The 17307-nt window shown below is 44.1% G+C and overlaps 1 protein-coding gene across 3 annotated transcripts in view; it reads right to left on the reverse strand.

The window, feature by feature from the left end:
- LOC140201748 (cytosolic purine 5'-nucleotidase-like) overlaps positions 1-17307 on the reverse strand; it is a 122896-nt gene that overhangs the window by 19771 nt on the left and 85818 nt on the right. For all 3 annotated transcript variants that reach the window (XM_072266365.1, XM_072266364.1, XM_072266363.1), the window contains exons 10-15: positions 14726-14767; positions 13226-13333; positions 11978-12044; positions 10627-10797; positions 1754-1805; positions 845-905 (exon numbers count right to left, since the gene is read on the reverse strand). In XM_072266365.1, the coding sequence (XP_072122466.1) occupies positions 845-905; positions 1754-1805; positions 10627-10797; positions 11978-12044; positions 13226-13333; positions 14726-14767 (501 nt within the window). The remainder of the gene's footprint in view (positions 1-844; positions 906-1753; positions 1806-10626; positions 10798-11977; positions 12045-13225; positions 13334-14725; positions 14768-17307) is intronic.

Below are 17307 nucleotides of genomic sequence, written 5' to 3' on the forward strand. Positions count from 1 at the left end.
GCCGTGCACAATCCGGATTTGATGGAGACAGCCGTGAGAAGCGCAGAGGAACATGTGGAGAAACTTCTGAAATGCCTGCTTCGCTGCCGCTGCCACTGTGCGATCAAGAGTCTCCAGAGACGAAGGCCCCAAATCCTTGGCTTTGCCTGTTGCCTGTTGCCTGTTGCCGGGGCCAGGGTCGAAGCGCTCGGCAGAGATGATGCTCAGTGCTCGGTGTCAGAGAGCTGGTTGGAGGCTCGGAGTTTTCGGACGGACCCGGAGTCGGACTGTGGTCGAATGCTTCCAGTATGCTGCATTGGCAAGTTGGAGGTGCTGGAGGTTTACCATCTGCGTGAGATGATGGGACTTTCGAGAGACTTTGAGACTTTTACCGTGCCATGGTCTGCTCTTATCAAATTACGGTATTGCTTTGCACTGTTGTAACCATATGTTATAATTATGTGGTTTTTGTTAGTTTTAAAGTCGGTTTGTCATGTGTTTTCATGATATCATTCTGGAAAAACATTTTATCATTTCTTAATGCATGCATTACTAAGGGACAATAAAAGGGGACTGCGTGTCCTCATAATCATAAACTGACTCTAGAACAGTCCCCTGCTTTAATCATTTGAGTAGCCTGTGAGTAGCCTATTCAGTATAGTTGGATTCTCGGTTATTGCAGGCAGATAAATATTATCCACAATCCAAGGAGTTTCGATATGGTCTTTCACTGATTATTAAGTATAATGCTTCCAGTAACATTGTATATAGGAAAATCATACCCACTACACTACCTGTGGTTTGCAGATTTGAACCATTATACCAAATTCTTTCATTTCATAGTTAATTGGAGCTGCCCCCTAACCTTAATCCGCTTCTGAACTGAGGTGATATCGGGCCGTTCGCTGCTGCTGCTGTCAAGATGCCTAGAAAGGAGACAAGTGAAAGTTAGGTTCTTCCAGCAACTAATTTCTGAAAGGCAGAAGCTTAGCAAGTCAGGCAAAAACGTTCTTTCAACTATTGGCTAAGACATTGTTCACATCTGACATAATCTTTAAACCTTTACTGCTGAGTTTTCTAACAGCCTAACAGCACTAAACATTTAAAAAATGGGATTCACATAGGATTAGTATAAATGAGTGGTCAGTGTTTGGTATGGACTCAGTGGCTCGAAAGGCCTGTCCTGTATCTGTTACTCACAATGTAAGAACCTTCAGCGCAAGCATTGCAGCCTTTTCCCTGTCACTCTCTCCAGGGTGTTAAACTGTAAGCTTGGCACAAAGCCCTCATTTTAAGTATGAATATGTATGTGGCAGTTGACCACGTTCAGATATCCGACCTCACACGCAAGCCCAGAATGATTAGGACTAGTTCACTTCTATTTCCATTCGCTTTCTTTAGTGCAAACTCCCAGCCAGCATCAGTAGTGGTATAAGTAAGGTGATCGATCACAGCCTTCTCCCCAAGATAGGAGAGTGCAAAGCTAGGGAGTCTAGTTTAAGGTGAGAGGGGTAAGATTTAAACGGAACTTGAGGGAAAGCTGTTTCAAAGAGGGTGGTGACCATGTGGAAGAAGAGGCAGGTATAATTATGACATTTAAGATATTTGGATAGGTACACAGGTAGGAAAGGCTAAAGAGGTATGGGCCAAATCCAGGGAAATGGGACTAGCTCAGTCAGACAACTTGGTTAGCATGTACAACATCCGCTGAAGAGCCTGTTGTCAGTGCTGTATAAACTTTATGTTTCTAATTCATTTCCAATGGTCAACTCACTTGTAAAATTCAGCCAAAACTATATCAAGATTACGAAGTTCTTCAAAAAGAGCTGCAAGAAAGCAGAGGAGACGGTAAGATATTGCTTACTATTATACCCAGGTAAGTAGCTGAAAATCAAAGCTACATATACTGTATACATCACAAGATGTGCACAAAACCTTAATTACACAAGTGGACATCAAGCTAAAGATGTTACCAGTTCCAACTGATCACAAATGTTAAATACATGAGGACATTGGACGCTGGATGCTGATTCAACAGCAAGGTCACAGTAAAGCTGCAGGAAATATCTGGAAGTCACACGCAACCAGCAATATTAGACAAGAGTGGTGCTGAAGCTTCTGGAGAACACTCCAGCAAATGACAGATATGGATATGTGGAGTGAGGAAGATGGATGAAGTGAAGAATACTAATGTCAGAGGAGAGAGGAAGGTAATGGATGCAGCTGAGTTTATACAAAAGGGAAGACTGGTGCAGGAAAATGAAAATCAAAGAAAACAGTAAATCTGAAATAAAATCAGAAAGTGCTAGGAAAGGGTCAAAACAGGCAGCATCTGTCGAAGGGCCCTTCATCAGAGCTGGTGGTGTTTGGGCTTATTCAAGGCAAGCCATAATTATACACAAAATTAAAAATGATCAGAATCATATTTTATGGAGAGTAATTCCAATCAGATGTACAAAACTAACCTGTCCACATAAAAAGCCCTGCCTTTCCAAGTGAACATAAATCCTGTCCTTTAAAGTCTTCTCTAACAACTCCTCTAGCAATGATGTATGGCTTTTTTGGGCTGTAGCCTCATCCCTCCTGCCCTTTTCAAACAAAGGGACAACAACAGCTATCCTCCAGTCTTCTGGTGTCTCACCCATAGTTAACAGAGGTGCAAGCATTTCTGTCAGAGCCCCAGTAATCTCCTCCCTTGTTCCCCTTAGCACCCTGGGGTAGATCCCATCAGGCCTAGAGAATCTATCAAACCTAATGTACTGCAATATTTCCCAAGTATCAGTCTATCTCTCCAACCTCTGCTGAATACCAGTGAGAAGTATAAATTTTAAATCTCACTCATATCCATGGTTCCATACATAGGTTATCCCTCATGGTCTTTTAGGAGACACTTTCCTTCCTAAGCTATCCTCTTTCTTCTAATGTCAGGCTCCAGGATTCTCCTTAATCCTACTTGCCAGGGTCATTTCATGGCCTCTCTTTGTCCTCCTAATTTCCTTCTGTACTCCCTGTGGTTTATTCAAGTTCCTGACATTCTCATTCTTCTGTATTCCCTATGTAATCCCAAGTGATTTATTTAAATTCCTGACATCTCATTCTTCTAAATTCCCTATATAATCCCAAGTGACTTATTCAAGTTCCTGATATTTTAAGTTGAGATCCTTCTACTGGACAGATCTCAACTGAGCATCTCCCTCCACAGAAGCTACCTTATCTACAGAGTGTGTTTTATGCTCCAGATACCAGCATCTGCAGACTCTGCATCTCCAACACTTCAACAGCATGGGGTGTGTTTAAAACAGGGGTTCCCAACCTTTGTTTATGCTTTGGACCGATACCATTAAGCAAACGGTCCATGGACCATAGGATGGGAGGCCCTGGTTTAAAAGAAAGATGGTAAGGGTTCAGTGTCAGCATGTCCCTGGAAAGTTAGGAAGTAAAGATGGTCAGGTTAGCCAACCCTGGTTGGCAAAGTTTGAATGGGGAACAGAAGGATGCCCACTCACTCTACAAATGCTGCCAGGCACGCTGAGGCCTTCCAACAGTTTGAATTTTCCTTTGCTCTCAGATGTTGTCCTCCTCTGTAGCAGCTTCTCCTAATTTACTTCTCCCAGGTCCCGCCATACACTGTCAAAATTGACTGGCTGCCACGGTAGTGTAGCGGATAGCGTGGCGCAACTACAGCTGGGGATAGCCCGGAGCTCAGAGTTCATTTCTGGTGCTGCCTGTAAGGAGTTTGCATGTTCTCCCTGTGGGGTTCCTTCTGGTTTCCTCCCAGAGTCCAAAGATGCACCAATTAGTAGGTTAACTGGCCATTGGAAATTGCCCTGTGATTAGGCTAGGGTTAATACCTAGATTACTCTTTGGGCCAAAAGGGCCTGTTCTTTGCTGTATCTCCAAAAAAAAACCACCCCTCCCCGGCCCTCACTGAAGCAAAATCCTTCCCTTTCCCCAGAACTTCCTTGAAGCTTACTGAACTATGGTCACTATTCCCAACGGGGTGTTCCACAGGCACACTCACTGCTTCTCCATGCTCGTTCCATAACACAAGTCTGGGTACAGACCCTTACAGACCCTTTCCTAAGACTGCTTTTAAAATCCTCTTGCATGCATTCTATGACTCTCACCCCATCTTACCCCCTGCCCTGCCCTTACACTAAAGTAATCTCAAATAAGTATTTTGAAAGTTAAAATTCCCTTCCACTTCCACCCTATATTGTTCAACCCTTCTGCAGTTCCTCTACATATCTTCATTCTTCAGTGCCTGTATACCGCTGGCGTTTAGGGCATCAATGAAGGTCCTCCATCTCTGTCTGTCCTTGGCTACTGAGATGTAGAAATAATCTTTATTGCTGTTTCCATAACAGTCTTGTTTTGCCAATCTTGGGGTTGTTAGCCCTGAGGTGAACCCCTGAACCTGGAAGACCGGTGGACCACTCAGTCTGGCCCTTCCCCTTTCACTGGTTTGGCATGGGTGACCCTTCCAGGATCAAAGTATTAAACCCTGTCTCTCGTGCCAACATAGCTCTCCAGATCATTGAGGCATTCGAGCCCCCAAACCACAACAAGGTTGTGGCTCTCTCGGAGGTCTTCTACATATCTGCCCTTCTAATTCTTGCTGACTATTGAGAGACCTACATCAAAGTGATTGACTCTTTCTTTTTTTTTTTTTAAGTTCTTTGGCCATCCCTCCAGGATATTGTCCCAGAGTACTGCCTGGTCTCCCCGATCAGTAGTCCAACACTCCCTCTTCTTCTGTACCTCTTCTATCACACCTGAAACAGCTATACCCTGGAATACTGAGCTGGCAACCCAGCCATGCTTCTGTGATTGCAATCCCAAGTGCCAATCCATAGTCTTATCTCACCTGCTCTAACTGTAAAGCTCCAATATTAAAGCAAATAATATTTAGGGTTAGGGTTAGGAGGAGAAGATGGCGGCGTGATGCAGCATGCGCGGCCGTTCCGAATTGATATCGATATGTGTTAACTAGGGGGCCGTGCACAATCCGGATTTGATGGAGACAGCCGTGAGAAGCACGGCGGAACACCTGAAATGTCCGCTTTGCTACCGCTGCTACTGTGTGATCGAGAATCTCTGGAGGGGAAGGCCCCAGATCCTCGGCTTTACCTACTGCCTGCTGCTGGGGCCGGGGTTGAAGCGCTCAGCAGAGATGGTGCTCGGTGCTTGGTGTCGGAGAGCTGGTCGGAGGCTCAGAGTTTTTGGACGGACTCAGAGTCGGACTGTGTTCGGATGCTTCCAGGATGCTGCATCACCAAGTCGGCGGCGCTGGAGGCTCACCGTCTGCGTGAGATGACGGGACTTTCGAGAGACTTTGAGACTTTTTACCGTGCCATGGTCTGTTCTTATCAAATTACGGTATTGCTTTGCACTGTTGTAACTATATGTTATAATTATGTGGTTTTTGTTAGTTTTTAAAGTCGGTTTGTCATGTGTTTCTGTGATATCATTCTGGAAAAACATTGTATCATTTCTTAATGCAAGCATTATTAAATGACAATAAAGGAGGACTGTGTGTCCTCATGATCTAATCTAAATGCAGTTAAGCTTACCAGCCCTCTTGTCCGTCTCCACCTGTCTGTCTGCTCAGTATACTGGTCTTGCCTGCTCTATTTTCTATGCATGATTTTGTCTCCCCACCTCCTAGAGTTAGGGTTTAAACCAGGGATTGACTTCACCAGTGCAAGATGGGCTCTGGCAAAAGTAGCTTGGGAGCAGCTGCTGGAGGAGAAAACTTGGATCATTGGAATCCCGTCCGGGGCAGGGGTGACCAATACAGAAGGAATGGATGCATCATGACTGGAGGAGAACTAATATCCTGGCAGGGTGGTTCACTGGTGCTACTCAGGAGGGTTTAAACAAGTTAGGCAAGCGATGGAAACCAGGTCAGAAAGTGGGGAATGGAGGGGAGGGTAGATGGGAAGTCCAGGAGGTTTGTAAGTGGGACAGGCAGGAGCAAGGTAATTCAGAAGATGGGGACAGATGGGTTTAAGTGTCTTTATTTTAATGCTAAGAGTATTAAGGGTAATGGTGACGAATGTAGACCAAGGATCAGTACATGGAACTATGATGTTGTGGCTACTACTGAGACTTGGTTGAAAGGGGCAGGAATGGATACTTCATGTTCTAGGGTTTCAATGATTTAGAAATGATAGAGAGGGAGGTAAAAATGGGGGTATGGGGTGGCGAGTTGCACTATTGATCAAGGACAATATCACAGTTGACCTCATAATGAAGGATTCATCCATTGTTTCTATGAGATAAAACTCAAAAATAAGAAAGATGCAATCAACACACAACAAAGTCGCTGGTGAACGCAACAAGGCCAGGCAGCATCTCTAGGAAGAGGTACAGTACAGTCGATGTTTCGGGCCGAGACCCTTTCGCTCTGATTGGATCATACTGCAGACTCCCGCCCCCAATAGCCACTGGGATATTGAGGAACAGATCTGCAGACAGACTAGGGGAAAGTGCAAAATCAATAGAGTAGTTGTCGTGGGTGACTTCAACTTCCCCAACATAGGCTGGGATCTCCTTAGTGCAGGAGCTTTCAATGGGGCAGAATTTAATTTGTAAATCGGTATGTAGATGGTCAAACTAGAGAAGGTGCTATACTGGACCTGGGGTTGGAAAATAAGTCTGGCCAGATGACTGACCTTTCAGTGGGGAACCGTTAGGGAACAATGATCCCAACTCTTCAAGTTTTAAGAGCTATAGGTAAATATGGACTTTCCAGGAGAGTAGTAAATTGGTGTGGTGCAAAATACAAGAGTATTAGGCAGGAGCTAGGGAGAGTAAATTGAGAAAGCTGTCTTGGGACAAGTCTTCATTGGAGGGTGTTTAAAGACCATCTGCAGAGTACAGGACAGGTATGCTTCAGTGAGGAGGAAGGATGGCATAGTAAGGGAACCTTGTATGTTGAGAGTGGTAGTGAATTTAGTCAAGTAGAAAGAGGAAGTGTCAGGATTATTTAGGATTATTTAGGAAGCTATGTTGTGGTTCCAGTATCATAAAACTGTGGTTAGGACACATCTGGAGTATTGCATTCAATTCTGGTCACCCGCATTACAGTAAGGATGTGAAGGCTTTGGGGAGGAAGCAGATGCTGCCTGATTAGAGGCCATGTGCTTTAAGGAGAGTTGGACAAACTTGGTTTGTTTTCTCTGGAGCAGAGACAAGACGTGATAGAGGTTTGTAAGATTATGAAAGGTGTAAATAGATAGCCAGCATCTTTCTCCCAGGATCTCATTATTTATTACTAGATGGCATACCTTTAAGGTGAGAGGGGCAGATTCAAAGGAGATGTGAGGGAAATCTTTCTTTTTACACAGAGTAGTGGTGCCTGGTTCATAAAGGTGAATGCATAGTCATAGAGAATGGACATTTTGTAGGCAGAAGGGATTAGTTTAGTGAGGCATTTAATTACTAGTTTAATTAGTCTGGTACAAAAATGTGGACTGAAGGGCCTGTTCTTGTATTGTCCTGTTCTATGTTCTAAAGCATCGTCTGATAATAGGGAGGTATTTAAAGACAAGATAGTCACGATGAGTTGTAAACAGAAAAATCAAAGCTGGTATGAACAGAGAAATTTGATTAACAAAGGCAAATGAGAGCCTGATTTGGAGGAAAAGAAGTATATGTCGGCTATAAGCAGTTGATAGCAAATGAATTCTTTTAAGTTTACAGGGGATATAGAAGAGAACCTGAAGTTAGGAGGACAAAATGGGTCATGAAATGGTCTTGACAAGCAGGATTAAGGAGAATGTCAAAGCTTCTTATGTATATTAGGAAAGGGAAGGTAGGAAAAGAGTAGATTCCTGAGGGCAAGACTTAAACATGGATTTGCACAAAAGCTATTTGCAAATTAGGAAGAAAAAACATGCAGTAAACAAAGTGTTCGAGATGGCGGAAGACTGTGGAAAGAGTGGTTGGTTGGCTTTTCAGAATGGTGAGCAGGGAAGTGGGCAGTGAGTTATCAAGGAAGTGAGGTCCCCAGTGGGAAGTACCATTTCCAATGTACTATTCTCAGCCAGCACGGGATTAGAAGAGACATCAGTTGTCAATGGCTTAGTGGGACTAGGGTCAAAGAGAAGAAAGTGAATAATTAAGCAGATTCATATTTTCAGAAAGTTTTCAAAGGTTCAAGTGTTCATTTTACTGTCAAAGTATGCATGTACGGTACAACCCTGATATTCGTCTTCTCCAGATAGCCATTAAATACAGAAAAAACACGGGGGTTGTTGAAAAGAAAAGCCATCACTCCCCCGCTGATACGAAAAAGGTAAAGAAACAAAACTTGCAAACCCCAAAGCCCCCTACCCCCTCCCATGCATAAAAACTAATAGATCGCCGACACTCCCAAAAACCCCAAAGCCCTAGACACCTCCCTCGCTAAAAAAAGTGATGATAACATCAAACCCCCAATCCCCTCTCTCATACATAAAAACTAACAGATTCGCTAACAGAAAAATGCCAATAACAACAACAGACCCCAAACTCCCGACTTCTCCCTCGCATTAAAAGTAACATATCACCGACCCACCAACCGGCAACAAGAAAGAAAACACTGAAAACTGAAGGGGACCAATAGAAAGTACAATCCAATAATCACATAAATCTCGGAATATCGAAAATATCCTTCCATTGGCTTTTGAGGAGATTGGCCACACGAACTCAGTCCTTCCGTGAAGAGCGACTGCCACGCTGGGTCCAAACGCGAATGTCGCCAAGCTGGCTACTGACCCTGTGGCGTCTGTTGAGAATGGTCACTGACCTCCTCCGTATTCACCTCAATGCTTCAATCTTCCTCACCGCTTTGAGACCAAGTCGTTCACGACTCCGTGCCTCATCTCTGATCTTTTCCATGAAGCAGCTCATGTTCTTGGTCCTTTTCGGGTCGCCGTCTCTAGTCTTCTCTACGAGGCATCTCTCCGCACACAGCAGAGCGCTAGCTCATTCGATCGAATTCCAAACTGCATGTCACAGTCTCCAACAGTTTTCATAACCACAATGAAGACAAAAAGAACAGGCAGAAGATGTAGAGAAAGTGAAATAATTGAAGGGGCTGGCTATCTGAGAGATGTCGCCCAAGGAATCGTTGTTTGCTGGCGCCATCTTGACCGGATTTTATGCAATTACAAAATAAGTTACAGAATTAAAGGCAATGGACTGTTATAGAGGTATGGTCACTCCAAACAGGAAATGCTGCAGCCAGTTTTGCATGTTAAGATTGGACTAACTGCAATGTCATATGGACTGATTAATCCTTCCTGTAACATTGGCAGATTGATAAGTGCAGCAAGGACACTGGAGATAACTCATCTGCTCTTCTGTAAATGATGACTTTGGATCTTTTATAAAGTTTACAAGGACCTTGGTTTATCATTTATGGAAAATGGGCATCTCAGTCTCGTCATTGTCTGCAGGATTCCTTCAACTCACAGCCTTTTAATTCAGATGCTAGAGGGTTACCAACTGAACCAGAGTTGACATGCTAGGACAATGAATTTGGGACAGGAGATGGAAAAAAATTACAGCATTTTGAGAGGTAGATACTGATGGGCAGAACAGAGAATATGTCGGGGTCATGGTTTATCTTGGTAAACAAGGGAGAAGCTACACACTGGGTACAGTATGACACTGTGAAATAGCCACACCCAAGCTTCCTGAAATTGAGAGGAGGATGAGTATAAATTGATTTAAGGCATGAACATCAATTTCTTGAACTTCGTGTAAATGCTCCCCCCTTAACATTCCCCACTCCGATTTTCCTCTTTCCCCTGCCCATCACTTCCCTCTGGTGCTCCTCCCCCTTCCCTTTCTTCCATGGCCTTCTGTCCTCTCCTATCAGATTCCTCCTTTCTGCAGCTCTTTATCTCTTTCACCGATTGACTTCCCAGCTCTTTAAGTCACCCCTCCCTCTCTCCCGGTTTCACCTATTACCTACCACCTTGTACTTCTTCTTCCCCTCCCCCCACCTTCTTACTTTGACCTCATCCTTTTTCTCCAGAACTGATGAAGGGTCTTGACCCTGAAACGTCAACAGTGTACTCTTTTCCATCAATTTTGCCTGGCCTGCTGAGTTCATCCAGCATGTTGTGTGTGTTGGTTGAATTGATTTAAGGAGTTGGTTTGTGAGGAAACAAATCCAATTATCTTCATTCCTGACTGACTGCCTTTAGCATGTGATGACTCAGTCAATCAGATAATAAAATAGTTAACAAGTTATGTCCTTTCAGCTCTCTCCATCATCTCTCCCAGACCTGATGAAGTGAAGATGAGGACCAATGACTTATGCCCAAGGGAAACAGACAACCAAATTCACTCAAGGAACAAGACTGCAGATGCTAGAATTTGGAATAACAGACAATCTGCTGGAGGAACTCAGTAGGCCAGCCAGCATCCGTGGAGGGAAAGGAAAACTGATGACCCAGAACATCAACATTTTTTTCTTCCACACAGATGCTGCTCAACCCTCTGAGTTCCTCCAGCAGCCTGTGGCTTCCCTTTCGTAACCTGATCTGGCCGAATTCAAATGCAAAGGCAGAAGTTTGTTCTTGTTTTACAAGATGAGATAGTAAAGGACAACAAAGGACGCAGTTTTAGTCCAATCTCGATTGAACTCACCACTCTTCTCAGTCCAGACCTGCAGTTCACGTGCCAGCTCAGGCACCACCAGGAAAGTCCTCCAGCCCTGGCGCTTCTTGGATTTGAGGATGTCTCCAAAGATGTGATCTCCAATGTACAGAATTTCTTTACCCTTCACCCCCAGCAAGTCACAGATCATGTCTGAAGACCCTAGGGCAGCAAGAGCAGGAAAATCTTTAATCATTTCACCACCTTTAATTCTCAGGAGGGCCGCCCACATTTAAAACCTGTTCACCAATCACTGCAATGCAGGAACAGGTTATGTGACCCAACCCATCCATTTTCATATTCCACAGCCTCATCCTCTGCTTATCCTGAGATTCCTTTACTTCCTTTTCCTTCCTTTCTATCCCATTCTCAAATATCGACATGACTGCAGCTTCAATCATCAATGCCAATTCCATAGCATTCCCCCAGTACCACACAAGAGTCCGTCTTGGATTTTTGTATTCTGTTCTACAGGGTGAGCCACAAAGAAGATTGAGGAGGTCCACAAAAATCCTTCTCAACACTCTTCCCTGAACTAACAAAGTTTCTGGTTAAAGATCTCAGCATCCGTTTATGGGATCTGACTGAAAAAAATTGATTTCACTTCTCAATTAATTTATCAGTTCGATTAAGCTTTGAATTGTCTTGGTGACATGAAAAGCAGTACTATATGGCAAATATTTCTTTTCTGTAACATGCACAGTGCTATTCCTAAAACAATTTAGAGTGAGATGTGATACTTGAAAGGACCAGAGAGTCCACACATCAGAGTATGAAATGCGAGTTTTTAAATGGATTAGAACCAGCCGTTTAGAATGGGTTCAGACCATGCATTCTGCAGTCGAGCAGTTGCCAGTAACCTTGAGACATCCTGAGCGTAGCAGTCCCACAAATAGAATGAGTGGCAGGTGCTCACCAGCTCACCTAGTACTGTGTTCTGGGCTTCCACCCTAGCACTGTCACATTGCCAAAGGCCTGACTCACTGATTTTAAATCTCTTGGATAATCAGAGATGTATAAATTGGTGATATACTGGATAGATTTTTTTAATATTAAATTTAAACATGGCAATTGCTAAACTTTCTCTGAAGGTTGGAGACTCCACCGAAGTGAAGGGAACCAGGCCTGATGCATGAAGGGCCACAAATGATATTTGTCTTGACTACTCTGTTCACTACACCTCTGAGCTCAAAGGTATAATGCTGTTTGATTTGCATTTTTATAATGTTTTTTTAAAATTCAGGCAGAGTCTCAAGTGCCCTTATTTGGGTAGCATTTATTATTCTGATGAAAGAGCATGTGCTACTGTGTAAATGTCATACAGACAGCACGGCTGACTCACCTCCAGAGTAAACCACACCCTGTTGCAAGGGGCCCGTGTAGGTGCCAATCCGAAGCTTTCCTGATTCCTAGTTTGGAAGGCACAAGATCATTAATAAATAACGTGTACTGTGTTGGCTAAAAGCTCAAGAAAGGAATATCATTGTGAAAACAACAGGAGGCGAAGCTTAAGAGAACAGTGGTGCCTAACAGTGTCTCCTTGGCCTGCATCTTCCTAAACAGCTCTATTTCTATCTTTGATATCTCTATTTCCCCCTTTCAGGGTTCTTTTGAAGACCCTGACCCGGAGCTATACACTGACTTCAGTTCTTTGGGGAAATGGGACCTGCTCTCGGGGCCTCACCACCGGCTACTTTTCGACATACCAAGGACGCGGCCTGGAAGACTAGCGCGCCTCCAGGGTGCCAGATTTCCATGGCTCTGGAGGCGGGTGGATTCGAGGCCGGTGCCACCGCCTGGTGTGTCATGGGAGTACATGGAAGATCGAAAGCGGCGAGCTGGCTGCTGGCTGTGTGCCCAGAGACCCAAATTGTTGGACACAGAGCTCGGAAAAAGCAACGCAACAGAGAACACCATAAATTATTCAGTTGTTTTGTTATGTCTCCCCACTCGATGTGAAACGGGGACACCTCTTTTTCCCTTACTAGGGAGAGAGAGAGAGCCTATGGTATGTCGAATTACCGGGTGAACCGTAGTCTTTGGGGTACTGTAAATCTGTGTCTTTATTGATGCTTTGCTGCACTCTTGAGTGCTCGGTGGGGGGTGCCGATGCTTTTTTGCTGGTGGGGGAGGGTGGGGAGGGTCGTTGCTGTTGCTTATGCATTGGAAGGGGGAGTTGGGGGGGTTTTGGGGTTCAAACATTTAACTGTCATTCATTCTTTGGGGCACTCCTCTATTTTCATGGATGGTTGCGAAGAAAAAGAATTTCAGGATGCATATTGTATACATTTCTCTGACATTAAATGTACCTTTGAAACCTATTGAAAATATAGTTCTGTTGCCCTATTTGCAGCCACAAGAATTGCTCTATGCTCAGGAGACATGGGCTGAACAGACTTCATAACTCAAAATGAGTGCAGGGAGCAAAATGAAATGTTAAGGCATAACGACAAGGTACTGTGGGAATTGGTAATCCAAAGAAAATCTCTGACAAACAGTGAAAAACCAGTCCCTGTCACAGCAGGAAGAAAGGTGAAATAACTTCACACCTAGCTCCTTATCAGCGTAGAAAAAGATCTCCGTTACTCACATTGTCAACTTGCCTGATGACAGTCCCTTCTCCAAAGAAGAGAGGCTTCCGCGTGTCTACCACAATCAAGTCAAAGTAGGTATGCCAGCTGCGGTGTGAGGTGCCAGGCTGGAAACGGGAAACAGACACATCATGCTGAGTGCTCAGCAACCTCACTAGCTCTGCCATCTTAAATTGTCTCCCATCTCTGCATGCTCTTGTCCCCAGCCTACCTCCTTGAGCCCTACAAGTCTCTGAGATCTCCTGGTGCGTCATCAGCAATCAACCTTTTTGGTGTCAAGGCTCAAATCTCTGGAGCCTCTTTGCCAGGCCTGAGTAGCCACACCTCTCATTTCACCTCTTTGACCAAGTTATATACCAACCTGGTAACCTTCGTTTGGCCTCATACTGAACCTAGTTTATCTATGCTTCTATGAAGCACTTCTAGACTTTAAAAGCAAGTAACTCAAGGCATAAGATGTCTTACAATCTCAATAGGACACAGTAGGTTTGATCTACTGTGGAAATGGTACGAGAAGGAGCTGAACACATTTCTGCCCACTTTCATTGAAGGCAAGAGGCACTCAAGTGCATTAAAGGAAATATCACACCCCGTACTTGTTACATTATAAGGGAACAGTGGTTTACTAATACGGCATAGTAATAATCTTTATTGAATCTAATGGCATAGGTAATTCCTGACAGAGGAATTGAGTGTGAGTGTGTGTGTGAGTGTGTGTGTGTGTGGGGGGCAGAGGAGGGAATGAGAGAAAAGGCAGAGAGGGACAGGCAAAGAGAAAGAGGTAGAGTAATGGAGTTTTAAAAAATAAATTGAAAGAATTATACCACACAGAAACAGGACATTTGGCCCAACTTATGCATGATGAAGACACTAAGCCAGCCCCATTTGCCTGTGTTTGTGAGGGGGAGAGAATAAAGAAAAGGAGGGGAAAGGAAGAGAATACAAGAGTGAAAGATCATGCGCAGATACCTCATGGTCAAGCAGGGCACTGAAGATAGTGACTATGAGATTTCATCACTGCTGTTCATGCAGATTAAAAACATAAACAAAACACTGGATACTGAGGCACTTAAACAAAACAGTAATCAGCCAGTGTGTAGGTGTGCGAGAAAGTAAAGGTGCTGTGAGTGGGTTTTGGTACTGATCCACTGGTGAATCATTGCTTATATTGGTGCTGGATTACTATGTTTTCTCAGGTTTTGGCACACAAATTTCTCTTGGTTCGAAGAGACTGAGTGTGACTGAACCTCTGAACTGAATGTACAGCTGTTTTTTTTGAAGGCTAGCCAGAGCTGATGGATAATGCTACTCACTATTTCTACCTCCGCTACTTGTAACACAACGTTCTCGTCTGGATGAAAAGGACTTTTCTTTCACACCTTGTAGTAGGAGATGACAAGGATCTGTTTCTAATTCCCCTTTTTACCTATTGCTATATATTATGCCTGGATGACCTGTTCAGTCTTTGTGGCCTGAATTGCATTGGTTTGGATCCTTACCTTCGGCCCAGACGGGAAGTCAAACAAGAAGTTCATTATTGCCTGCAAAAGAAATAAGTTTGAATATGAGCACATCACAGGTCAGGAGGCTGTGGACTGGAGAGGTCTTGAGCTTTGCCTCATCACAGAACTCTCTCCAATAAAGGTCTTTCATTTTCCCATATCAGGGCTCCAGAGCTGAAAACCAACAGCTACAGACACCAGATGCCAGAGATAAAGGCGTGGAATTATAGGAAAGAAACCACATGGTAACACATCCACTGAGAAATTTGCACTTCTTGGCTGATTTTTTATTCGCTAATTTTCCACGATCTGAGTGTAGGTGGCAAAGCCAGTTTTTGTTTGTTATACTGTACACACTTGTCTTGACAACACGGCGGTAAGCTGCTTTCTTTGAACCGCAGCTGTAGGGGGTGAGTTCCAGGATGTAGGACCCAGTGGAGATAAAGGACTGGTGATATCCTTCCAAATCAGGATGACGTGTGACTTGGAGGGGAAGATGTAAACACTGGTGTTCTCATGCATCTGCAGCCCATTTCCTTGACTCTAGAGTACCTGTCAATGCAGAAGGACATTTTACAGACAGTACTGTGTGTGACCTCACATTCTCAGTGGATCTTCTTCAGTGAACCTCAACAGCAGATGCTGAGAAGCTGTGCAACAGTGGTCCCTGTCATAGTCTTTGCCTCTTATGATTCATAACAGCAATCTAATTGTGTAATAAATGGAAATAAAAAATATGATCTCAAATGTAAAGGGAAATTACATGGTTAATGGTAGGAGCTCTGACATTGTATACAAAGAATATATAATACCTACTTTCAATGAAATGGAAAGTTGCAAGCATACAGTTTGATTAAGAACCAAATTATGAGCTTACCCCTCGCTCCAAAACAGTAGTACAGTTCAGGCACTGAATGGAAAGTAGTCCAAGGGGCTGATTGATCTGCTCCTGCTCCTAATGTACCCAGATTCAACGTTGTGTTCTGCGCTAAGTCAGCTGACTCTGTCAGGGGTCTGGTGGGTGATAATAGCAGATATTTTCCTGAAATTTAGAAGGGCAAGGTCACCCAGAGTTTATGTTCTCAATTCCTCTCCAGGGATTTCAGTTTTTAGGAGAAATTAAAATAACACACCAGGGATAAGTGGTGTGAAGTAGCTGTCTGAATTAGCATCAGACAAGTTAAGGATTGGCCCAAACTTATGAATTAGCTTTTACATCGATACAAGTTCCAAACAACAGCCCTACAGATGGGTCAAGCATGCCATACAATCTCAGGACACTGGAAACCATTTCACTGGCAATGAAAGTTGTGAAATATAGACATTGTCATAATCAAGGTGCACAGCCTAACCAGAAACAATGAACTGAGTAACCAGGCTGTTTTAGTGATGTTGCTGAAGCAATAAGTGTCCAGAGGAATCCGGGAGAATAGCCCAGATTCATGGCATCTTCCACCCTACCATGAGTGATAAAGTTTTATTAAGAAACTAATGGGATTAAAAGAAGACATGTCACCGGGGTCTTGATGGTCTATACACAAAGGTTCTAAAGGGAATGGCTGCAGAGACAGTGAGGCTATTGGTCGAAGTTGAGGGGTTAACTAGAGGGGATAGGTTTAAGGTGAAAGGAGAAAGGACTAAAGGGAACTTGAGAGGCACATAGGCTGGTGGGTCTATGGAACGAGCTGCCAGTGTAAATGGTGGAGTTGGATACAACTACAATGTTTAAAAGCTTTTTAGTTGGATACCGTGTTGGCACGTGGCCAAGTGTTTAAGGCGTTCGTCTAGTGATTTGAAGGTCGCTAGTTCGAGCCTTGGCTGAGGCAGCGTGTTGTGTCCTTGAGCAAGGCACTAAATCACACATTGCTCTGCGATGACACCAGTGTCAAGCTGTATGGGTCCTAATGCCCTTCCCTTGGACAACATCGGTAGCGTGGAGAGGGGAGACTTGCAGCATGGGCAACTGCTGGTCTTCCATACAACCTTGCCCAGGCCTGCACCCTGGAAACCTTCCAAGATGCAAATCCATGATCTCATGAGACTAACGGATGCCTATAAATCAAAGTCAGATATATGGATAGGAAAGGTTTAGTGGGACGTGGGACAAACACAAGGAAATGGGCCTAGCTCAGGAAAACATCTTGGTCAGCATGGATGATTTGACCCAAAGGGCCTATTCTCAATGTTCTTATGATTGTGATCTAGGAGGATGCCATGAAATGGAAAGACAGAAATATAATATCCTTGTTCAAGAAGACAGGAAAACAAAAAGTAGTTAAGTGTAAGTTAACAGCATCTGTTGTTGGCAAAGGTTCCTAAGGTTGTAATAGCCGGGGGTGGTAGTGGGGATAAGCTCCCACTACCTATAAAGTGCTCCAAATGCGTGTGTCTCTGACAACCAAGTCCAACTCTTGGCCTTCCCGTGTGGCTTAGCTACTAGGCCCAGTGGAACTGTTTCTACTGACAGGAGAAGGGGCAAAGGCGGACCACTGGCGCCTCAAAACCAGTTGCTTCGGGCAGGTGGGGCTCATCAGCCTTGGACGGCAGCCCACCTAGGAGAGGGAAAACTCTGATTTTAA

The sequence above is a fragment of the Mobula birostris genome, chromosome 8, assembly GCF_030028105.1.
Source record: "Mobula birostris isolate sMobBir1 chromosome 8, sMobBir1.hap1, whole genome shotgun sequence".
Lineage (NCBI taxonomy): Eukaryota > Metazoa > Chordata > Chondrichthyes > Myliobatiformes > Myliobatidae > Mobula > Mobula birostris.